Source organism: Caretta caretta, chromosome 3 (assembly GCF_965140235.1).
Source record: "Caretta caretta isolate rCarCar2 chromosome 3, rCarCar1.hap1, whole genome shotgun sequence".
NCBI classification, from domain to species: domain Eukaryota; kingdom Metazoa; phylum Chordata; order Testudines; family Cheloniidae; genus Caretta; species Caretta caretta.
In genome coordinates this window covers 118,606-143,878 of record NC_134208.1, presented here as the reverse complement: position 1 = coordinate 143,878, position 25,273 = coordinate 118,606, and the positions used below count along the sequence as shown (strand labels likewise).

The following is a 25,273-nucleotide window of genomic DNA, read 5'->3' as shown; positions in this document are numbered from 1 at the left end:
GCCAGCTTCACGACACCGATCCCCAGCTTGGTGACACCTATCTCCAGTCCCATGACAATGATTGCCTGCTCCATTGCTCCGATCTCCAGCTTCCTGGCACCACTCCCTGGCTCCCCATCACAGCCGATAGACGGAAGTGGCAACGGCTCCACCATTGTCTCTGAGGGAAGAGTCCTCATCAGAATACAGGTGTGTATCCATCCCTCCCGCAAGAAGACACTGGCATCAGCTTGTATGCACCGGACTTCGGTGCCGAACCTTCTGCAGGCGCTTGGCCACCAGGGCAGTGGCCAGTGCACTGGCAATATCGGAACCTGGGGGGTGGGGAGGGGGAGGGTGTTTCCCGTCAATGCTGGGACCTTAGTCCCAGATGTCATCCTTGGTGGTATCTGAGAGGCGAACCACAACACAGCCCCAGCCAGTGCCGAACCTTGACTCTGACCCCAATACTGAGACCCCGGCCGTGGTCCAAGTGGAGGCAACCCCAGTGGTGGAGGAGGAGCCAGCTCCTCCTATACTGATGGCCTCTTCCTTATTATCCCCAGACCAGGTGGTTGTGGGTCCGGCCAATCCCCTTCCACCAGACAACTTCGGGGCTCACCAAGAGCTCCTCAATTGGGTTGCCACAAACTTGGGGCTGGAGGTGGAGGACCTCGAGCCCATGGACAACCTGTTTGACATTTTAGCTGCAGTGACCCCCTCCAAAGTGGCCCTACCAGTTCGCAAAAGGGTGTTGAAGCTGATTAGGGTGCTGTGATAGACCCCATCTTTCCCACCCCAATCTCGAAAAGGGCAGAGAAGAAATATTATGTCCCAGCTAAGGGGTGTGAATATATGTATGAGCAAACGAGCAGGACAGATAGGGGAAGGCAAGTGTCACCCTTAAAAATAAGGGTGCAAAGAGACTCTGTTTATTTGGTAGGAAGGTATATTCAACAACCAGCCTACAGCTTCATATCTCCAAACAGTAGGCATTGCTGGGAGGTACAATTTTAATATCTAGAACTCGATGGCCAGGTTCAGAGACTCCCTGCCACAAGAGTCAAGTCAGGAATTCTTGGCCATCCTGGAGGAAGGCAAGTTGGTGGCCAGGGCCTCGCTTCAGGCTGCCTTGGATGCGACCGACTCAGCAGCCAGATCAATGGCATCAGCAGTGTCCAGGCAAAACAGCTCATTGCCGCAATTATCGGGTCTTTCTCACGAGGTGCAGCAATCAGTCCAAGACCTCCCAGGTGCGTTCGTCTCGGAACAGACGAACACCAAGGACTGAAGGACTCTAGGGCCACGCTGTGCTCCTTGGGCCTGTACACATCCCCAGCCTCCAGAAGACATTTCTGGCTGCAGCTGCCTCCCAGGTTCTCAGGGTTTCCCAGGGATGATCCCTGTAAGAAAAAAGGGAAAGGTTATAAGCGCCAACTGCCTGCACCATCCACCTCTGCCTCTGTCAAACTCGGGAAGGTACCCCAGTGGCTTGAGGCAGACCTTTGGAGGTTGCACCCAAGGACGGTGTTCCGGACTTGACCCAGGATCCATCCCCTCTTTTGGTTTTGGACCATTTGTTTCCTTTTGATGCTGCGTGGTCCCTAATAACTTTGAACCGTTGGGTACTCAACACCATGGCAGTTGGGTATACCCTGCAGTTTTTGTCCATCTCCCCCTCCTACTCCTCAACCCTGCCCCTCCTCAGGGACCCTTCTTACAAGCAACTCCTCGTCCAGGAGGTGAAAGCTCTCCTATGCATGAGGGCCATAGAGGAAGTTCCTCAAGATTTGAGGGGCAAAGGTTTTATTCCCAATATTTCCTAATCCCGAAGGCCAAAGGGGGCCTCAGGCCCATCCTGGACCTGCATTGCTTCAACAAACATCAGGAAGCTGAAGTTCTACATGGTCTCTCTGGCCTCCATCATTCTCTCCCTGGATCTGGGAGACTGGTATGCCGCCCTCAATTTAAAGGATGCATATTTCAGTATCTCCATCTTCCATGGGCACAAGAGATTCCTCTGGCTCATGGTGGGGCAGCACCATTATCAATTAACTGCACTCCCCTTTGGTGTCTCATTAGCCCCAAGGGTTTTCACAAAGTGTATGTTGGTGGTTGCAGCTTAACTGAGACATCAAGGCGTGCAGATTTACCCATACCTCAATGACTGGTTAATCAAGGGCCACTCACAAGCTCAGGTCCAACTCAGCGTTATATGGGCCATGTGTTGGGAGCTGGGTCTGGTTATAAATGAGCAGAAATCAACTTTGATCCTGGTTCAAAGAATGGAGTTTGTAGGAACAGTGCTTGACTCCACTGAAGCCAGGGCATACCTGCTGGAGGCCCAGTTCCAGGCGATGTCGGACCTAATCACCCATGTCAGGGCCCACCAACTCATGACAGCTCAGATATGCCTCAAGCTGCTGGAATACATGGCAGTGTTTACTTACCTGGTGCAGTATGTGCAGCTGCGTCTCAGACCTCTGCAGATGTGGCTAGTGTCAGTCTACTCTCCCGGCAGGCACCACTTGGACCTAATTCTTACAAACCTGCTGACTGTTTTAGCATCACTGACTTGGTGGACAGAACCATGCACAATGAACAGAGTCCCCTTTGCTGCCCCATACCCATCAGTGGCATTGGTCTCAGGTGCTTCAGACCTGGGGTGGGGGGCTCATACTCTCCCTGCGCATAAATGTCAGGGAACTCAAGGTGATACGCTTGGCCTGCCAGATGTTCCGTCCCTACCTGTCAGGCAGGGTAATGCAGATCTTGATGGACAACACGGCCATGATGTTTTACATCATCAAGCAAGTCAGAGTTCGCTCCTAGGACCTGTGGCAGGAGGCTCTTCAATTGTGGGACTTCTGTGTGGAACATGCCCTTCACCTCAAGGCATCACACCTCCCAGGGGGCTCAGAATGCACTGGCTGTTATGCTCAGCAGGTCATTTTCCTCTCACTATGAGTGGTCCATTCATCCAGAGGTCATCAGCGCTATCTTCGAGAGGTCACGGACCCCCTGGGTGGACCTGTTTGCCTCCAGACAGAACAGGAAATGGCAGCAGTTTTGCTGGATGCGTAGGCTCAGCAAGGGCTCCCTGTCTGATGCCTTCCTGCTTTCATGGGCAGGGGAACTACTGTACGCCTTCCCACTGAGATCCTTGGCCCACATAAAAAGGGACAAAGCTAGGATTATCCTGATAGCCCCAGCGTGGCCACACCCGCATTGATATGGCACACTTTCGGTAGCATAGCTCCCGACTTGATCTCACAGAACCAAAGTTGGTTGCTTCACCTGAACTTCGCATCCCTACATCTGACAGCTTGGCTGCTGCGTGGTTGAACCCTGAGGAACGGGCCTGCTCGGAGCAGGTTCAGCAAGTTTTACTGGGTAGCAGGAAACCCTCTACTAAGGTGACCTACTTGGCAAAGTGAAAGCGCTTCACTTGTTGGGCCTCCAATTGGGGTCTTTTCCCGTCTCAGTCCAAGATGGACTGCATAGATGACTATCTACTCTACCTGAAGCACCAAGGTCTGGCTCTGTCATCGGTCAAGGTCCACCTGGTGGCCACGCAGGATGGCCTGGACTGCACCTTCGGCAAGTTTGCAAATGATACTAAACTGAGGGGAGTGGTAGATGTGCTGGAGGGTAGGGATAGGATACAGAGGGCCCTAGACAAATTAGAGGATTGGGCCAAAAGAAATCTGATGAGGTTCAACAAGGACAAGTGCAGAGTCCTGCACTTAGGACGGAAGAATCCCATGCACCGCTACAGACTAGGAACCGAATGGCTAGGCAGCAGTTCTGCAGAAAAGGACCTAGGGGTTACAGTGGACGAGAAGCTGGATATGAGTCAGTGTGCTGTTGTTGCCAAGAGGGCCAATGGCATTTTGGGATGTATACGTAGGGCATTGCCAGCAGAATGAGGGACGTGATCATTCCCCTCTATTTGGCATTGGTGAGGCCTCATCTGGAGTACTGTGTCCAGTTTTGGGCCCCATGCTACAAGAAGGATGTGAAAAAACTGGAAAACGTCCAGCAGAGGGCACCTAAAATGATTAGGGGACTGGAACACATGACTTTTATGAGGAGAGGCTGAGGGAACTGGGATTGTTTAGTCTGCAGAAGAGAAGAATGAGGGGGGATTTAGTAGCTGGTTTCAACTACCTGAAAGGGGATTCCAAAGAGGATGGATCTAGACTGTTCTCAGTGGTAGCAGATGACGGAACGAGGAGTAGTGGTCTCAAGTTGCAGTGAGGGAGGTTTAGGTTGGATATTAGGAAAAACATTTTCACTAGGAGGGTGGTGAAGCACTGGAATGCATTTACTAGGGAGGTGTTGGAATCTCCTTCCTTTGAGGCTTTGAAGGTCAGGCTTGGCAAAGCCCTGGCTGGGATGATTTAGTTGGGGATTGGGCCTGCTTTGAGCAGGGGGTTGGACTAGATGACCTCCTGAGGTCCCTTCCAACCCTGATATTCTATGATCTCGGCCTTCCATCCTCCGGTCCAGGGTAAATTAGTCTTCTCACACAAGATGACAGTCAGGTTCCATAAAGGCTTGGAAAGACTTTACCCACAGGTTTGTGACCTGATTCCTCCATAGGACTTGAATCTGGTACTGTCAAAGCTCATGGGGGCCCCTCTTTGAGCCATTGGCATCTTGTTTCCTGCTACCTCTGTCATGGAAGGCTGCATTCTTGGTGGCAATTAGGTTGGCCAGAAGGGTCTCTGAAATCAGAACCCTGATTTCAGAACCCCTTATAAGGTGTTCTTCAAAGATGAGGTCTGGCTGCACCCCCACCCAACCTTCCTGCCTAAGGTGGTTTCACGGTTCCATAACAACCAGGACATTTTTCTGCCTGTCTTCTTTCCGAAGCTTCACCTATCAGATGAGGATCGTCAACTACATACTTTAGACGATAGGTGGGCCCTGGCCTTCAAATCAACGCAGCTCTTTATAGCGGTGGTGGACAGGATGAAAAGTCTGCCAGTATCATTTGAAGATCTCCTGGATAACTGCCTGCATCTGGGCGTGCTACGAGCAGGCCAAAATCCTGCTGCCGGCCATTGTGACAGTCCACTGTACAAGGGCCCTGGCTTTATCAGCAGCATTCCTTGCACAGATTCCAGTCCAGGACATCTGCAGGGCCACAATGTGGTCATTGATCCATACCTTCGCATCCCACTACGCCATCATCCAGCAGACCCGTGACAATGCCAGTTTTAGGAGAGCAGTGTTGCAATCGACACGTCCGTGAACCCTGAGCCCACTGCCAGGGATATTCCTTGTGAGTCACCTAGAATGGAATTGACATGATCAAGCACTTGAAGAAAAAACGGTTACTAACCTTCTGTAATTGTTTTTTGAGATGTGTTGCTCATATCCATTCCATGGCCTGCCCTCCTATCCCTCTGTCGGAGTTGCTAGCAAGAAGGAACTGAGAGGGTGCAGGGCTGGCGGCTCCCCTTATATGGGCACATAAATGCAGGGCTCCAGGGGGCGCTAGGGCTGTCCCTACAGATACCACTAAGGGAAAAATCTCCAGCAGCTGTGCATGTGGTGTGTGCACAACTAGTATGGAATGGACATGAGCAACACATCTCGAAGAACAACCGTTACGGAAGGTTAGTAACCATTTTTTGTGGACCAGTGCCCCATTGTGCTAGGTGCTGTACAAACAGAACAGAAAGACAGTACTCACCTAAAGGAGCTTACAGTCTAAATATAGGACAAAGAGATAACAAATGGATGGAGGAGTACATGGAGTCAGAATGATAAACAGTGGTCTTAGCTCACCAGTAGCCTAACCATTGTCAACCTTTTTGTAGGCATCATGGCAAAGAGTTTTGAGGAGGGATTTGAAAGTGGAGAATAAGATAGCTTTGTGGAAGTTTGGAGGAGCGCCTCCCAAGTGTGAGGAGCAGCAGTGGAGAAAATGCTTGTTTGAAAGTGTAACAAATGTGCAGTGGAGGCTGCCACCATGGGTGGATCAGAGGCAAGCATCAACAGCTCATTAGCAAATGAGATAATTGGTAAAGTGAGGATTGACCGTGAAGGGCCTTGAAAACGAATGCAAGCAGGTTTATGTTTGATGTGATAGAGAAGGGAGAACCAGAAGAGGGATGCAAGAGATGGGTGACCTGGTCAAAGAGAGAGGCTAGGAAAATTCTTTGCAGCCAGCATTCTGAATGGATATAAGTGAAGCAAGATTGCATTTGTTAAGGCTAGCGAGAAGAATGTTTCAGTAATTGAAATGTGAGACTTGGATGAGAGTTTTAGCTGTGTGGATGGATAGGAAAGGCTATGTCTTAGGCTATGTCTACACTGCAGAGTTTTGTCGCCAAGAGTTATGCTGTTTTCATTAAAGCACTTTAATTAAACCACTGTTGCATGTCCACATTATGCTTCTTGTGTTGGCAGAGTGCATCCACGCTAGCAGCTCTTACATTGACACTGAGAGCAGTGCACTGTGGGTAGCTATCCCACTGTGCAACTGGCCACAGAGTGCTTTGGGAAGGGTTTGCAATGCTTCATGAGGCAGGTACAGTGTCATATGATGCAGGTTTTTTAATCCCAATGTTCCATGGGGATCTTACTAGATTGCCAGCCACTTTTCAACTGGTGTGTGTAGGGGTGAGTGACAGGGAGCATGGGGGGGAGAGGCAGAGACTGTGTGTGTTCCTCTTCCCTGTCCAATTCTCTCTAGCTTCTCATATTCCTCTCCTGGGAATTTCTGGGACTTGAGTGGGCCAAGGAGAAGGGAACTGCAAGTAGATGAAGACCTAGATAGACATTTTACATCCTACTCTGTGTTCCCAGTAGCCTTACTCCCACCTTAACTCAGAACCTTAAGTAGGGTAGGAGCTGGCTTAGTACTGAATTATGTATGTTTGTTCTCTCTCCCCCCCCTTCCCCCCTCAAAGTCACTGGGGAAAGCCAAGAAGAACCAGCCTTCAGAAACTTCATGCAGGAGACCAGGATGAAGTACCAGAATAGAAGCAGCCACTAAGAGACTTTCAGAAGCAAAGCGCTGCAAACCCTTCGACTGGAGGGAACAGCAAGAGCAAAGTGTCCATCACCTTCTGTGCTGTGAAGACACCAGTGCAGCCTTGTATGCAATTTAACTTCTGTGAAGCACTTTCTCTGATACTTAAATATCTGTACTTGCAAAATCAGTTGGTTACTGTGAGCTGGAGTTCTGACTTCAGGTGTTTAATCTTTTGCCATTGTGACTTTTAAAACAAAATAAGGATTGCACTTTTCGCTTTTCTCCAAATAGTTTTGCTCCACATTGTTGGGAACTTGAATTCCTGGTGTGTCATCATTATTGTCTGAAGCTTTGGTCCACCCCTAGGAGTTCAACACCATCCCCACATTCAAAGCTTATGGTTTCTGTTGGGTGCAGGGGACGGGTGAGACCTCTGCTGGAAGGCTCTTCTGGGAATTGTCTCCCTTTAGTTATGGTGGTGGCTCAAATTCAGAGGGTTGGGGCAATAGTCTTGTGTGACGATAGCCAGAGCCTCAATTTTAAATGTATTCCCTATTAAATTCTGTAGCTAAAATTTGGTCAGAGGCTAGAAAGGTCTTTTCAGGAAATTGTTTGTAAATGGAGTTTTCTCTGAGTGACTGAAACAGGGTAACTGAAATGTCACTGCAATCCCATGTTTGACATTTTATTTTGTTCTGTAATTTATTATAAAGTATTTTTTGCTATTGACAAATGGCTTAGTGGTGATTGGGAATGACAGAGTTGAACTTTATGGGAGGTTCATTGAATAAGCTTGCAGCACGCCCAGAGGCACAACACTGGGAGTGAGCTGTGTGCCTGAAGCCATAGTATCTTGAGCTGTAAAGCTAAACGGCATTTCATCCTGTGACCAGAGACACTGAAAACGCAGGTGCTGCAGGAAGTGTTGTTAGTGATTCAGTAGCTGGTGCTCCTTCCCGCTCAGTCAGAAATGAACCAATACCCTGCATAGTGTTGTGGGCACTGTGCTGGCCACCTACAATTACGCGTCAGTTTCATTCTTATTCCAAATAGTTCTAAAACTTTTTGGCCCCCAAGACAAGCAAAGTGAAGGGTGCTATCCAAGTCAGGAAGACGGAAATCTTCCCATTACCTACAGTTACTTATTTGCTATATACATTATCCATCATCAGGAGTTTTTTTCGTAAATTTTAAAGCCAGAAGGGATCACTAATACCATGTAGTCCAACCATGTACATGCACAGGCCATAAAATCACACTCTGTAACCACTACATCAGTCCCATAATTTCTGGTTGAGCAAAATCATATGTTTTAGAAAGATATCCAGTCTTGATTTTAAACTTCAAGTGAGAAAATCCACTGTGTTTCTAAGTATGTTGTTCCAATGGTTAATTATAATCACTATTAAAAGTGTGCTCCTTATTTCTATTTTGTTTGCAGTATTGTAGCCGTGCTGGCCCCAGGATATTAGAGAGACATGGTGGTTGAGGTAATATCGTTGATTGGACCAACTCCTGTTGGTGAAAGAGACAAGCTTTCGAGCTACAGAGAGCTCTCCTTCAGGTTTGGGAAACTATTCAAGGTGAAGTGGCCCGCTAACACCTCTGCAGTCATAGGACAAAGAAGGGGGTTAGTGGGCTACAGATGGTTGTAAAAAGCCATATCATAGGAGCGAACACTTTTTCACAAAGCAGCCACTCCGTATCGGACTTCTCAGCCCTCATCCAGATGGGGTACTTGCACGCCACCTTAATTTAGCTGGATGCTAAAAATCATGGTCTTATTAGCGACACTGGATTTATGGCTTGTTACAACAGTCTGTACCCACTAACCCCCCTTTTTTGTCCTGTGACTGCAGAGCTGCACACCCTTCAACAAGCTAGAACGCCATTCCGGCTTCCGCCTTCTCTGCCTCAGTCACTGTTGTGGGGTGTCCCCAAATCCAGCTTCTACAGAAAGAAGGAGAAAGACAAGGGGTTTAGGCAACGGCACACTTCGTCTTCCCGCTCTTCTGTCCAGCCTACCCCCTCTAGAGACCAGGGCAGCCAGAAACAGGCATTTTGAGGATGCACCCAAGGATGGCAGCCCAGCCACTGCCCAGGATCCACCTCCTGGTTTTTCCTCAACTGTCTACACCCCTTCTGTCAGCCCGGTTGCAGCTGACCTCGGACTGTTGGGTGCTCAACACAATTTCTTTGGGCTTCATGCTGCAATTTGTGGCAACCCCCCTTCAAGCCTCTGGGTTTCTGTTCTCTCCCCTTCCTTTCTTGGAAGGTTGCGTTCTTGGTCACAATAAATTCAGTCCACAGGATCTCTGCGATTAGAGCACTTACGTTGGAATCACCCTATACAGTCTTTTACAAGGACAAGGTCCAATTGCATCCACACCTGGCTTTCCTGCCTAAGGTGGTCTCCCAGTTTCACATGGGCCAGGACATTTATCTGCCCGTCTTTTTTCCAAAGCCACATAAGCTGGAGGAGGATCGTAGCTGCATTCCCTAGATGTCAGAAGGGCGCTAGCCTTCTACATTGAAGGGACCAAGCCATTCCGCAAACCGACACAGCTGTTCATCGCGGTGGCTGACAGGATAAAAGGTCATCTGGTGTCCGCTCAAAGACTTTCTTCTTGGATCACCGCCTGCATTTGCTACTGCTATGACCATACGAAGGTGCCACCTCCAGCGATTGTCACTGCCCACTCAACCAGAGAGCAAGCCTCTTCAGCAGCTTTCGTAGCCCAAGTGTCTGTCCAGGACATCTGTATGGCGGCATCTGGTCATCTGACAGCACGTTCACGTCCCATTACATGCTTACCCAACAGGCCTGGGACAATGCTGGCTTCGGTAAAGCAGTAGTGCAAGCAGCTAGGCTGTGAACTCTGAGCCCACCTCCGAGGATACTGCTTATGAGTCACCTAGAATGGAATCAACATGAGCAAGCACTCGAAGAAAAAACGGTTACCTGCTTTTCATAACTCTTGTTCTTTGAGATGTTTTGCTCACATCCATTCAATTACCTGCCCTCCTACCCCTATGTTGGAGTTGCAGGCGAGAAGGTCGTTGGGTTGGTGGCACCCGATATACCGATGCATGACTGCAGCACTCAAGGGGGCATCACAGCTGACCCTGTGGATACTGCTAAGGTAAAAGTCTCAGACGACTATGCACATGGGCGCACATACACCTAGAATGGAATGGACATGAGCAACACATCTCAAAGAATAACAGTTACGAAAGGTAGGTAACCATTTCTTCTTTGCCCTTCTGAAAATTTAGTCACCTCCACAAGTGACATGTCCAACTCGCAACTCAAAGCTTCTTTTCCCCACTTGTATCCACTAAATGTACAGTAGAACCTCTGAGTTGCGAACTGACCAGTCAATCACACACCTCATTTGGAACCAGAAATACACAATCAGGCGGCAGCAGCAGAGACCAAAAAACTGCAAATACATTACAGCACTGTGCTAAACATAAACTACTTTAAAAAAGGAAAGTTTAAACAAACATTTGACAGGATAAGTAAACTGTTTCTGTGCTTGTTTTATTTAAATTAAGATGTTTAAAAGCAGCATTTTTCTTCTGCATAGTAAAGTTTCAAAGCGGTATTAAGTCAATGTTCAGTTGTAAACTTTTGAAAGAACCACGATAACGCCTTGTTCAGAGTTACGAACATTCCAGAGTAATGAACAACCTCCATTCGAGGTCTTTGTAACTGAGGTTCTACTGTATTTTTACTGAGATTTAGACTAGTAATTGCATTTGTCTGCTCCTACCACAAAGCTGCTACCTGGAGGTAGACAGCCCTCCTCTGCAGCAGACAGCTTTTATCCATACAGGTTTCAGAGTAGCAGCCGTGTTAATCTGTATTTGCAAAAAGAACAGGAGGACTTGTGGCACCTTAGAGACTAACCAATTTATTTGAGCATAAGCTTTCGTGAATGCATCTGATGAAGTGAGCTGTAGCTCATGAAAGCTTATGCTCAAATAAATTGGTTAGTCTCTAAGGTGCCACAAGTTCTCCTTTTCTTTTTATCCATACAGTAACTCAAAAATGTCTCTACGAGAAAGATGATGTCACATACTGCCCCTTCATCATCAGATGCCTCTTATGTATTCCCACTGGTAGGATTCAAGGTGCCTGTGCTGTGTCATGGTGATCTGGAACCTTTTGGAAAGTCATGCCCTTTGGGCATTGTGTTTTGGAGCAGGAGTTAAATAAAAAAGGCGGAGCTCCACTGATGTCAGCTCCTTTGGCTGCCATTGGCTATAGATGTGTGAGTAACCTTGCTGTTGTAATGATCTGACTTTTTCAGGCAGCTTTAACCTGAACACCTTTGTGTTTCTTTTTTGAATGGAGATAAGAATGTTAGGTTAGGTGTCTCACATTTACCTCAAAACAATAGAACTGAATAAAGAATTATGTTTTACCTCAGTGTTTACTGCAGTTTAGTCAAGTTGGTGCCAGTCATGGCAGACCTGAAAAAGAGATTATAAACCCTTCATTCATGCAACTACTGCCTCTCAGGGAAACAGATTTTTCACCACCTCCTGAACCATGCAAATTCTGATAGTTTCTCTTGGACCTGGCAACAATTCAGGCCTTTGTATTGAAGCGGTAACTAGGGGTATGTCTACACTACGAAATTAGGTCGATCTTATAGAAGTGGATTTTTAGAAATCGATTTTATACAGTCAATTGGGTATGTCTACACTAAGCGCATTAAGTTGGTGGAGTGCATCCACAGTACTGTGGCAAGCGTCAACTTTCGGAGCGTTGCACTGTGGGTAGCTATCCCACAGTTCCTGCAGTCTCCGCTGCCCATTGGAATTCTGGCTTGAGCTCCCAATGCTTGATGGGGCAAAAACATTGTCACGGGTGGTTTTGGGTACATGTCATCAGTTGCCTTTCCTTCCATAAAAGCGACAGCAGACAATCATTTCATGTCTTTTTTCCGTGCAGACGCCATACTGCTGTCAGCAGATGGTGCAGTAGGACTGCTAACCATTGTCATCATCCACAGCTTCCGCTGCATCTCTGCTCTGCTGCTCTTGTCTCAATAGCAAATTTCTCCATGTTGTCTGTCATGTGCTCCCAGGTACTTGTGTTCTTCCTCGGGAAATGTGTGCAGTGCTAACTGTCGTCCTCCACCGTTTCCGCTGCAACTCTGCTCTCCTGGTGCCATGAATCCACCTCGCAGGTCATAGAATCATAGAATATCGGGGTTGGAAGGGACCTCAGGAGGCCATCTAGTCCAACCCCCTGCTCAAAGCAGGACCAATCCCCAACTACATCATCCCAGCCAGGGCTTTGTCAAGCCTGACCTTAAAAACTTCTAAGGAAGGAGATTCCACCACCTCCCTAGTAAATACATTACAGTGCTTCACCACCCTCCTAGTAAAAATGTTTTTCCTAATATCCAACCTAAACCTCCCCCACTGCAACTTGACTCCTCGTTCTGTCATCTGCTACCACTGAGACAGTCTAGATCCATCCTCTTTGGAACCCCCTTTCAGGCAATTGAAAGCAGCTATCAAATCCCCCCTCATTCTTCTCTTCCGCAGACTAAACAATCCCAATTCCCTCAGCCTCTCCTCATAAGTCATGTTCCTGCCCCCTAATAATTTTTGTTGCCCTCTACTGGATGTTTTCCGGTTTTTCCACATCCTTCTTGTAGTGTGAGGCCCAAAACTGGACACAGTACTCCAGATGAGGCCTCACCAATGTCAAATAGAGGGGAACGATCACGTCCCTCGATCTGCTGGCAGTGCCCCTACTTATACATCCCAAAATGCCATTGGCCTTCTTGGCAACAAGGGCACACTGTTGACTCATATCCAGCTTCTCTTCCACTGTAACCCCTAGGTCCTTTTCTGCAGAACTGCTGCCCAGCCATTCGGTCCCTAGTCTGTAGCGGTGCATGGGATTCTACCGTCCTAAGTGCAGGACTCTGCACTTGTCCTTGTTGAACCTCATGAGATTTCTTTTGGCCCAGGTCCTATCATTGTTCTATATAAATATCTATTCTCATGGCAGCCATCATCATCTACCATTTCTGCTGCAACTCTGCTGTCCTGCAGATGCCATACCATGGCAAGCATGGAGCCCGCTCAGCTCACCGCTGCTGTTGTGAGCATTGCAAACACCTCATGCATTATCCTGCACTATGTGCAGAACCTGCAAGAGGAGGCAATGACAGCGTGATCACGATAGTGATGAGGACATGGACACAGACTTCTCTCAGAGCACAGGCCCTGGCAATTTGGACATCATGGTGGTAATGGGGCAGGTTCATGCCGTGGAATGCCAATTCTGGGCCCTGGAAACAAGCACAGACTGGTGGGACCGCATAGTGTTGCAGGTCTGGGATGATTCCCAGTGGCTGCGAAATTTTCACATGCATAAGGGCACTTTCATGGAGCTTTGTGACTTGCTTTCCCCTGCCCTGAAGCGCAAGAATACCAAGATGAGAGCAGCCCACACAGTTGAGAAGTGAGTGGTGATAGCCCTCTGGAAGCTTGCAACGCCAGACAGCTTCCGGTCAGTCGGGAATCAATTTGGAGTGGGTAAATCTACTGTGGGGGCTGCTGTGATCCAAGTAGCCAACACAGTCACTGAGCTGCTGCTATCAGATGTTCTTGTCAACTGCTAGAAATGGCCCACCTTGATTATCATTACAAAATGTCCCGCCCTCCCCCCCCCCCCCCCCGCTCTCCTGCTGGTAATAGCTCACCTTAAGTTAAGTGATCACTCTCATTACAGTGTGTATGGTAACACCCATTGTTTCATGTTCTCTATGTACATAAATCTCCCCACTGTATTTTCCACTGAACGCATCCGATGAAGTGAGCTGTAGCTCACGAAAGCTTATGCTCTAATAAATTTGTTAGTCTCTAAGGTGTCACAAGTACTCCTTTTCTTCTTGCGAATACAGACTAACACGGCTGCTACTCTGAAACCTATCAAGGATAGTGACTCAGGGACCCCATTGCAGCAAAGCCATCCACTATGACCTGCACATTTCCCAAACTGTGGTGGGGCGATAGATGGAACGCATATCCCTGTCTTGGGACCGGACCACCTTGGCAGCCAGTATGTAAACCGCAAGAGGTACTTTTCAATGGTGCTGCAAGCACTGGTGGATCACAAGGGACGTTTCACCGACATCAATGTGGGATGGCCGGGAAAGCTGCACGATGCTTGCATCTTCAGGAACTCTGGTCTGTTTGAACAGCTGCAGGAAGGAACTTACTTCCCAGACCAGAAAATTACTGTTGGGGATGTTGAAATGCCTATCGTTATCCTTGGGGACCCAGCCTACCCCTTGATGCCACAGCTCATGAAGCCATACACAGGCATCCTGGACAGTAGTCAGGAGCAGTTCAACTCTAGGCTGATCAAGTGCTGAATGGTGGTAGAATATGCATTTGGACATTTAAAAGCACGCTGGCACAGTTTACTGACTAGACCTCAGTGAAACCAATATTCCCATTGTTATTGCTGCTTGCTGTGTGCTCCACAATATCTGTGAGAGTAAGGGGGAGATGTTTATGGTGGGGTGGGAGGTTGAGGCAAATCGCCTGGCAGCCAATTACATTCAGCCAGACACCAGGGCGATTAGAAGAGCACAGCTGGGCACCCTGTGCATCAGAGAAGCTTTGAAAACCAGTTTCATGACTGGCCAGGCTACAGTATGACAGTTCTTTTTGTTTCTCCTTGATGAAAACCCGCCCCCTTGGTTGACTCTACTTCCCTGTAAGCCAACCGCCCTCCCCACTTTGATCACCGCTTTCTGAGTCAATAAAGTCATTGTTTCAAAATCATGCATTCTTTCTTAATTCATCACACAGATGGGGGAAAACTCTCAAGGTAGCCCGGGAGGGGTGAGTGAGGGGAGGAGGGAAGGACAAGGCCACACTACGGTTCAAAAATTATTGAATGCCAGCCTTCTGTTGCTTGGGCAATCCTCTGGGGTGGAGTGGCTGGGTGCCGGTAGCCGCCCCCTTCCCCACCCCCCTGCGTTCTTGGGTGTCTGGGTGAGGAGGATATGGAACTTGGGGAGGAGAGCAGGCAGTTATACAGGGGCTGCAGAGGTGGTCTGTGCTCCTGCTGCCTTTCCTGCAGCTCCATCAGATGCCTGAACATGTCAGTTTGCTCCCCCATTATTCAGCATTGCATCCTGCCTCCTCTCATCATGTTCATTTAATGCTTTCCTGGTCTCTGCCATTGTTTGCCTCCATGCATTCTGCTGAGCTCTTTCAGTGCGGGAGGACTGCGTGAGCTCTGAGAACATTTCATCGCAAGTGCATTTTTTTCACCTTCTAATCTGCACTAGCCTCTGGGATGGAGATGATGGGGGAGTATAGAAACATTTGCAGTTGCAGAAGAAAAAAAGGGAGAGTAGTATTTTAAAAGATACATTTTAGAGAACAAAGGGAAGACTATTTCACACTGATCAAGTGATTCACATTACATAGCACGAGCTATTGGTACAAGGTCACATTTTGCCTTTTATATTGAGTGCCTGCTGGTTTGGTGTGAGACATCACACATGCTCGGCTGGGCAACAGAATTCGGCTTCCAGGCGGCCATGGTAAGGAAAAGGGTTTCAACTTCTTCAACCTTCATAACATGTGGGAATGGAAACAGCAGTGCCCTTCTTTCCCATACCAAGCAAAGCCCATTGGGTTGGCCATTTAAAAGGAGGGGCTGCGATTTTAGGATGAATGTGCAGCACAATCCAACCCCCCCACACACACCTAATTCTCTGGGATGATCGCTTCACACATACCCCCCACACACCTGCACCACATGGCTAGTATTAGGGAAGATCTCTGTCAGCCAAACGCAAACAGCTCAGCATGAACGGGCCTCCCCCACTACATGGCTAACAGCAGGGATGATTTCTTTTCAGCCAAAGGCAAACAGCCCTGCAGGAACGGGCACCTCTGAATGTCCCCTTAAACAAATTTCCCATATTTGAACCAGGTGACGATGAATGATATCACTCTCCTGAGGCTAACACAAAGAGAAAAAGAACAGATGTTGCTTGAATGCCACCAAAGCCCAGGCCCATTCACTGCAATGCTTTGTTCTGCAATGATTCCAGACTACTTGCTACTGGCTTGGCGTGGTAAGTGTCCTACCATGGAGGATGGAATAAGGCTGATCTCCCCAGAAATCTTCTGCAAAGGCTTTTAGAGAACCTCCAGGAGAGCTTCATGGAGATGTCCCTGGAGGATTCCCGCTCCATCCCCAGACACGTTAACAGACTTTTCCAGTAGCTATACTGGCCGTGAATGCATCTCAAGTCTTCAGGGCAAATTAATCATTAAACGTGCTTGCTTTTTAACCCTGTATTATATTTACAAAGGTACACTCACCAGAGGTGCCTTCTCCGGTTTCATGGTCCGGGAGCCCACCTTGGGAGGGTATTGGCTCCAGGGTGATGAACAGTTCCTGGCTGCCAGGGAGAAGAGATTCTCCGCTTGCCTGCTGTGTGCTATCCTCAACCTCCTTCTCCTCCACAAAATCCTCATCCCTGTTGTGAGAGACTACCCCCTTGCAAGTGTCCATGGACAGTGGTGGGGTAGGGGCGCTCCCTAGAATTGCATGCAGCTCATCATAGAAGCGGCATGTATGGGGCTCTGACCCGGAGCAACTGTTTGCATCCTTTGTTTTTTGGTAGGCTTGCCTCAGCTCCTTAACTTTCACGCGGCACTGCTGTGTCCCTGTTGTAGCCTCTGTCCATCATGCCCTTGGAGATTTTGGCAAATATATTGGCATTTTGTCTTTTTGGAGTTCTGCCTGCACGGATTCTTCTCCCCGTACAGCAATCAGATCCAGTGTCTCCCATTAGGTCCATGCTGGAGCTCGTTTGCTATTCTGGGACTCCATGGTCACCTGTGCTGATCAGCTCACCATGCTGGTCAAACAGGAAATGAAATTCAAAAGTTCCTGGGGCTTTTCCTGTGTACCTGGCCAGTGCATTGAAGTTGAGAGTGCTGTCCAGAGCGTCAAAATGGAGCACTCTGGGATAGCTCTTGGAGGCAAATACCATCGAATTGCGTCCACACTACCCCAAATTTGACCCAGCAAGGTCAATTTTAGCGCTACTCCCCTCACCAGGGAGGAGTACAGAAATCAATTTTAAGAGCCCTTTAAGTCGACAAAACAGGCTTGGTCGTGTGGACGGATGCAGGGTTAAATCAAATGCTGCTAAATTCGACCTAAACTCGTAGTGTAGACCAGGGCTAAGAAAGAAGTAGGAAGAACCCTTGGCAGCTACAAGCTGGAGCACTATGCATGGCTCAAGGCAGTTTTTGTCAGCTCCAAAATCCTCCTGGGCTCCATAAAATTACCTTGGCACCATTAGCAGTGCAAAGGAAGGATTTGGTTATGGTAGGAAAGCAGAAGCCTGGAGGGGCTCATGAACTAAGTGTGTGCTCTGGCATGCAAGGTCTGAGCTGCCAAAGACTTTGGCCCCAGCTCCATCCTATTTCCAGCTGGTGCCAAAGAACTCCTTGGCTACTACCTGGTGACAAGACTGCAGTGCCTATGTCTTCTAAGAGCTTCCATTTGATAGTTGAACCCCAAAAGTTAGTGATACACTTGAGTGCTGACATCTTGGTGCTGGCTACAACCTCAGCACCATGGGCAGCTCCAGAGTTCCAGTCACCTACATCTCTGGTGCTATCTCTGAGGCCTTGTCTACGCTACCAAGTTTTGTCGCCAAAAACTGCCTTTTTTGACCAAACAGTGAGTGCGTACACACTGCGATACGACTTTTGTCAGGAAAAATGTCTGGTTTTGGCGACTAAATACATCCACCCCGACAAGAGACTTGCATCTTTTTCCTCTATGTTTTTCTCGACAAAGTGCCAGTGTAGAGACCACGCCTGATTTCATTGCTTTAATTGGCCTCCAGGAGGTGTCCCACAATGTCCATCCTAACCTCTCTGGTCAGCTGTTTGAACTCCACTGCCCTGCAGCCAGGTAACCAAATATCTGCCCTTCCCCCTTAGAAGCCCCAGGAATTTTTTACATTCAATTTCCTAATGGCTTGGTGTGGAGAGGTCTCATCGCATCTTCCCAGATGACCATGGTGGGTTATCACATTAAACGCTCTCCCGTTGGACCACTGTGGAGCTGTTGGATCTGATCAGTATATGGGGAGAGGAGGCTGTGCAGTCCCAGCTGGTCTTGAGCCATAGGGATTGAGATACCTACGGGCAGATTTCTTGTGGCTTGTGCGAAAAGGGCTATGATCGGGACACGCTGCAGTGCAGAGCGAACATAAAGGAGCTGAGGCGAGGTGAACCATAAGGCGAGGGACACAAACCATTGTTCGGGTGCTTCACCTAACACCTGCTGGTTCTATAAGGAGCTGGACAGTATCCTCGGTGATGACCCCACCTCCACCGCCAAGAGCCCCGTAGATACTTCGGAGGGCACGGAGGCGGCGGAAAGAGGATCTAACCCAGAGGACGAAGTTATTGGTGAAGAGGTGGAGTTAGACAAGGATGTGCAGCTCCCGGTGGGGCAGGTAGCCAGGAACTGTTCTCCACTCCAGAGGTGCCTAGCCAGTCTCAGCAGTTGCTCTCTGAGGAGATGAGATGCCTGGTAAATGGCCGTGGCTTGTGTAGTGCAGAGCTGGGTTCAGGGTATAGACATGTACAAGGCTGGCTGTGTTTCTGTGAGCTGGACATTTCCCTGCGTACCTAATCGGTACAGCAGAATAGGGTGTTGATGCATGCTGACATCTCACGGGAATACTCCAGAGAGATCTCCAGGAAAGTTTCCTGGAGGTACTCTGCAATCCTTTGCCAAAGGTTCCATGACAGAGCATCTTTGTTCCTTCCCCCATTGTAGGAAACTTTCCTGTGCCATTAGGCAATCATTTGTGCAGGGACCAAAGCGGCACATCAGGGAGCAGCATACGGAGCAGGGCAGAAGCCACAAGCATGGAGTAGATGTACTCTCATTTTCCTGCTTACCCTTAGCAGTGAGATATCTGCTAGAATGCCCCGTCTGTGGAAAAGTGTGGTGTTGGGGGCTTATTCCTTCACCCACTTACTTCCCTGCTCCTTCTCGCATGAACAGAGAGCAACAATACCCGAAGTCCAAAGGTGCAAACAATTCGATGTTTATTGGGGTGAACTTCCAGCAAGCATGATTCCAGTTTCCGATGCATCCGATGAAGTGAGCTGTAGCTCACAAAAGCTTATGCTCAAATAAACTGGTTAGTCTCTAAGGTGCCACAAGTACTCCTTTTCTTTTTTCAGGACAGGATTGTATTCCTAACAGCCCAATAGCACCTTCTTTCAATGTGCCTAGTTTGGAATGTGAGGATGCGACCGGTCACTTCCCCGTTTATGGCTGCCTGTTGCTTAGCCAAAGGCCTTAATCTAAGAACAGGGCCTCAGACTGTCACAGTAAGAGAAGGACCTTACGCTGGCAGACAGTGATTTTGATTCTTTCTTTTATACTTCTAACTAGCCAAGTGATAAGAATACACCTAAATTCTTCGAGTACAGGCCTTTACCGACAGGTCTGAATATCTATATCCTAACATGTGGGATGCTAGAATGCTTCACCATGACCCTTGCAAAGAGTGTGTGCTCTTTTCCCCATGTGGAGTGCCCTGTGCGTGCCCTCCCACGCACAGGCCAACACTTACCATGTTTTGGGTGTTCACAGAGATGTGTGCCTGGCTAGGGTCCGTGAGAAAGTGATTGCAATGTTGCAAAAGGTGTATTTAACTGAAATGTTTCTATACTGTGCATGAATTTAACAATCCCGCTTCTGTGCATTGTCTCCTGTGCTTCACCAGATGCGAACACCTTCAGGAAACTTTCAGGCACCCTGGTCGAGCGTCTCCACCAGATAAGAAAGCATCCAAGATGCAGCAAAGAAATGTTCTGGGAGGTACTGCAGTGCACCAATGAAAAAAAAAAAGGGAACGCAAGGAGTGCTGGGAAGCTGAATGGCAGGATAGAAAAGAGAATCACGTGTTTGTTAATGATGCAACTGAGTGGATGATTAAAGTAATGGAGGAGCAAAGGTAGATCCTGATGTTCTTAATGCTGCAGACCGAGCAGATCCGTGCTCTACCTCCACTGCAGTACATTCCAAACTGTTCCATTGCCCCTCCTCCCCCAAACTCTGCCCACACCGTCCTTTCCACTTTCCGGGACTTCTCAGTTTCTCCTTCGTTCCACCCCGTCCTACAACTTTCACAATGATAGCTAGACCTACACACAGTTATGAAAGTCTGCCCTTCACTAGTTACTCCTTTACTACCAAGCATCTTTGTGTTTCTGTGCACTGTTTCTTGTGCAAGAAACACAAAGTTTTATAATGGTAAATCATTTTTATTTTTTTTCCTACACATTGCGATTGCAGGCACTGCCAATACATGCACAGGCATTTTAATCATTTTCTTACTGGAATATAAGGCACCAAATGTCACCATTGTGTCATAGACTCACAGGACTCGTGCTCTCTCTTGGCTCTGTACGATCCCTGGAAGGAACCCCTTTCAGTGTGGCAGCCCTTCTCAGAGGTCCACTCTCTCTTGGGGGTTAAGCCATAGGCCCCTCCGCCTTCTGGAATCGCACCTCTCAGCACACCTATCTCTCGCCGAGGGGCCCCTCCAGGGAGTCCACTCGCTCTGGACCCCTGGAGCCTCCGCTTCCAGAGGGAATAATGCAACCCTGATCTCTAGACCGGAGTGACTTTCAGCCAGCATAAAACAGGTTTTATTGAGCATCTGAACCCAGCACAAGAAACTCTCTGGGCCCTCGGGCCTAGCATCCCACAGCACAGTACATCTAGGTCTCTCCTGCATCCAAGTGGGCTCTGGCTGCTCTCTCCCCCAAGTCCAGAAGCCCCCTCCGTCCAGCTGGGTATCCGATATCATTGTCTCCCAAGTTCACTGCAATACTGTTGGACTGCGCCAAAGACCCCAGGCCAGTAAAAGTTCTGCAGCAGCCTCTGCCTTGTGCGCCAGATTCCCTGATGCCCCAAAAAAGGGAATATCATGGGCCAAGTACAACAGTGTGTGGGGAACAGTCTGGGGAACCACCAGCTGCTTCCTGACTTTCCAAAGTTCAGTGTGCCCCATACCAGCCCATTTCTGGTACAGGAATCCCTTCTCCCACCAGAATCTCTAGTGGTGGTCCTCCCCAGGGGTCCTGCACCACTGTGGCCAGCAAGGGCCCTCAGCTTCTCTAAGGAGGGGTCCTCCTGTAGCTCTGTCTGGAATTCAGCTGCTGGGTTTAGGGCACAGCTCTGGTTGGACAAGGATGTGCAGTTTCCCCACTTTGGGACAGAGGTTCAGGCTCTACCTTCGGTGCTTCGCTCCCCTAGCCCCCTTCCATTGGGAGGTTCCATGCTGTCAGACTGGGACTGGGTGTTCCTTGCTGGCTCTGGCTCTGGGTAAGGACCAGGGAGCTGAGGGCCATCCAACCAGTCCTCCAAGTCATTACCCATTAGCACCTCCATGGGTAGCTGAACATGCACCCTGACCTCTTTAGAGCACCTCCTTAGCCCCCATTTCAGATGTATCCTCTCTACAGGCACATTGATGGGGGGCCCGAACACCCCCCCTCGGTCAGGTATGCATTGGGCACTAGCTGCTCTGGGTTCACCATCTCCAGCCAGGCCAGTGTCACCTCCGCACCTGTGTCCCAGAACCCCTGGACACTCCTTCCCCTCACCTCAATAGGGATGATGTGGCATTGTCCCCAGGGGTCTGTCCCATGCTCACCCAGTGAATTGAGTGCAGGCGCTCTGGGGCTGGAGCCCCTGCCTTCCCCAGCTGACCTGGCCTGACCCTCCCTTCCCCCTGGTCCTACCACATCGACCATGGCCCCTGGACTGGTGCTGCTCCCTGTGGGTGGGCTTCCACCTTGTTGACACTCCGAGGGTTCTGCTTGGCCACCATTTCCTTCATCTTCAGGCATTGCGCCACTTTGTATCCTTTTTGGCCACAGTAATTACATTTCAGGTCCCTCAAGTCCCATGAGGGGGTTGGCCCACCCCAGCATTCATGAGCACCCCTGAGATGTACTTCCTGGTGTTGGGGACACTGGGGCATGGCCACTAGGTAACTCGAGGGGATGGAAGACCATGAGTGTCGATGAAGCCCCCTTGCACTAGGCTCAAGTGCCCTTGGCCCCCCCCACCTGGAAGCACTCGCAGCAGTTATGCTGAGGATCTGCAACAATATGTTGCAGAGTCAGACTGCCTGAAACTAAACAAGGCCAAACAGGGCAGATATGGAAGAACAATGCTGAATAAAGCAGCTTTATGTATGGTTTAACAGATGGTACAGAGAACAAGGGAGCTAGCTGGTAACTGGATTGGCTGGCTATATGGATACTTAGGGCAGCTTGCTATTGGATAAGTATGCTGAAGAAAGGATGTATAAAAGCCTGTGTAACTTCCTGCTCGGTGTGCAGGATTTGAGATTCTATTCTCCCTGTACCTTGTTTGCAGCTGCAAATAAACTTTTCTGCTTCTCCACCCCGTTGTGATTATTGGGTGATACATACCAGGCAATGAACCTTGCTGTTGTTCGCTTCTGGCATTGGGTGCCGGCAACAGCTTTTGGCGTCTCTGGGTGAGGGCAACGAGGCTGCTATTTAGCCTTGCCCGGACCCCTCCTGGAGGTCAAGGATTGCGGCGAGAACCGACACCCAGCACGCACTGGTGAGTTCATTGGGGGCCTCGGAGGAGACGCGATTTGATTGACCCCGGAGGGCACAACAGTGCAATGCACTCATATAGTGGAGAAGCAGCTGTGGGCGATGGTGAGGAACCGGTCCCTTGGATAAGGTAGGAACCTTTTGAAATCTGGATTGTATGCTCTGTTGGAACCTGGGGACGCCCAGAGTTACCCTGTAGGTATGGGACAGGGACAGAGCTCGGGGGTTAGGGCACAGTGTACGCCCCTAGAATGCATTCTAGCAAACTGGAAGGTATTTGGTGCGGATCTGATGACTAAGAGTCAATTAAAACGTTTCTGTACAGTTGACTGGCCTCAATATCAACTAGAGGACCAGGAGTGACCAGGTGGCCACCAGGAGGGTCAATTAATTACAACACGATCCTCCAGTTACTCCTGTTCTCTCAGAGAACAAGGAAATGGAATGAACATATGTATGCGCATTCGTTTTTGGCTTTATGTACTCGACCAGATATTTTACAGCGTTGTAATCTGACTCTGACTGGTTCAGTAGCAGCTAATGTTAGTCCCCAGACCCCCACCCCCACTGTAATGGCAGAGCCGGTGTCCCCTTCGGCCCCTACACCCACACCTTGTAAGTCCCCAATGGTTGGCTTATACCCCTTAATCACCGAAACTAAAGTCGCCCGGTCTGGATCGGACAGGCGTCCGGCCACGACTATGCAGGTTTATACTCATGTGCCCTTTAACCCTGTGGATTTGGCTGCTTTCAAAGCACAGGCAGGAGAGTTTTCCACCAAACCAAGCAGGTTTATTTCAGTTTTTGAGGGATGTCTTAGCAGCCACAAGCCGGACTGGGATGATTGTAACATCCTCCAGCGAACCTTGTTGTCTGAGGTTGAAAGACAACAGGTTGTGTCCAAGACAAGGGAGGAGGCGCAGAGACGGTACGACCGGGATCGTATTAATGTCCCTGACCCGGATGCACAAGTCCCCCGAGCAGACCCCAGGTGGGATCCAAATAATCCTGGGGATATGACCCGCCTTACCTCCTATAAGGAGTTGCTTTTGTATGGACTCCGTCACTTGGCTGTCCGACATAATAATTGGGCAAAGCCATATGAAGTAATGCAGGATTTAAAAGAAAGCCCAGGGGCCTTTCTACAGCGTATTCAGGACATGATTCGAGAGAACACTAATGCAGACCCCGATGATCAGGCAACTGAGTCAATCATTAAGGGAATTTTTACGAGCAGAGCAGCCCCTGATATTAAGAGAAAGTTACAAAAAAAGGAGGATTTAATGGGCATGACCATGGCACAAATCTTAGAGACTGCAAACCGAGCTTACCGTCTGAGAGAGACAGAGAAGGAGAGAAAGCAAGTGAGACTGATGGTAACAGCGGTACAGGCCAGCACTAAGGGAAGTGGCCAGGGAGGAAGGAGCCGTGGACGCAAACGTCCGGGCTCGCAGGAGAGACGATTGGGTCGCAACCAGTGTGCCTTGTGTCAACAAGAGGGACACTGGAAAAATGAGTGCCCAAAGAGGAAAGAAAAGGGGGGTGCCTCTATGATGGCGATGGTGGAGCAGGAATAGGGGTGTCAGGGGAGGCGGACCACCCTACCCCCGGAACCCCAAGTAAAGATGCGGATGGGAAGCTCAGAAATAGATTTTTTAGTGGACTCTGGAGCTGCACAAACTGCCGTAAATCGACCCCTTCAGTTGCCAGTAGCAGATTCCCTTACCGTGGTGGGAGCCACAGGCAGGGACACCAAGTGCCCAGTGTATGCCCCAGCGGAATGCGCTTTGGGAAACAGGACTATATCCCACAAGCTGGTATACCTCCCTGAGTGTCCAACACCTCTGCTGGGATGGGATCTGCTTTGTCGCTTCAGTGCCACCCTGCATTTTACTGAGGACGAAATAACCCTTACCTTACCCCCTGAGAATGCATGGATCATGACCCTTGCAGTTGAGCCCTCAGCCATGCAAACCCCAGAATGGAGCCCGTGAGAAGACCAGGTGTACCCCCTAGTGTGGGCATCAGGGATCCCAGGAAAGTCCACCCACCAGACCCCCATTACTATTCAGCTCATACCAGGGAAAGGCCCAGTGCAAGTAAAACAGTATCCAATCAAGAGGGAAGCCAGAGAAGGTTTACAGGAAACTATAGATCGATTCCTAATGTATGGTATTCTCCGGGAATGTCAGTCAGCCTGGAACACTCCCATTCTACCCGTACGGAAGCCTGATGGCACGTATCGGCTGGTACAGGACCTAAGGGCAGTCAATGAACGGGTTAAGACTCTGCACCCTCTTGTCCCTAACCCGTATACCTTATTGGCTTCTATAGGGGGACAGTATACCCATTTTTCAGTCCTCAATCTGAAAGATGCAGATGACAGGACAAGGAGTAATGGTCTCAAGTTGCAGTGGGGGAGGTTTAGATTGGATATTAGGAAAAACTTTTTCACTAGGAGGGTGGTGAAACACTGGAATGCGTTACCTAGGGAGGTGGTAGAATCTCCTTCCTTAGAGGTTTTTAAGGTCAGGCTTGACAAAGCCCTGGCTGGGATGATTTAACTGGGAATTGGTCCTGCTTTGAGCAGGG

At 49.1% G+C, this 25,273-nt stretch overlaps 1 protein-coding gene across 5 annotated transcripts in view; it reads left to right on the top strand.

Moving 5' to 3' along the window:
- Nucleotides 1-22,499, top strand: part of GPN1 (GPN-loop GTPase 1) — an 83,237-nt gene extending 60,738 nt beyond the window's left edge. For 3 of the 5 annotated variants that reach the window (XM_075126236.1, XM_048846196.2, XM_048846190.2), the window contains one exon: nucleotides 19,804-22,499. In XM_075126236.1, the coding sequence (XP_074982337.1) occupies nucleotides 19,804-20,012 (209 nt within the window). In that variant the 3' untranslated portion in view covers nucleotides 20,013-22,499. Of the gene's footprint in view, nucleotides 1-6,905; nucleotides 7,704-19,803 lie in introns of those variants that run through there. The other 2 variants (XM_075126235.1, XM_048846192.2) reach the window with 1 other exon arrangement.
- The last annotated feature ends 2,774 nt before the right edge of the window (nucleotides 22,500-25,273 follow it).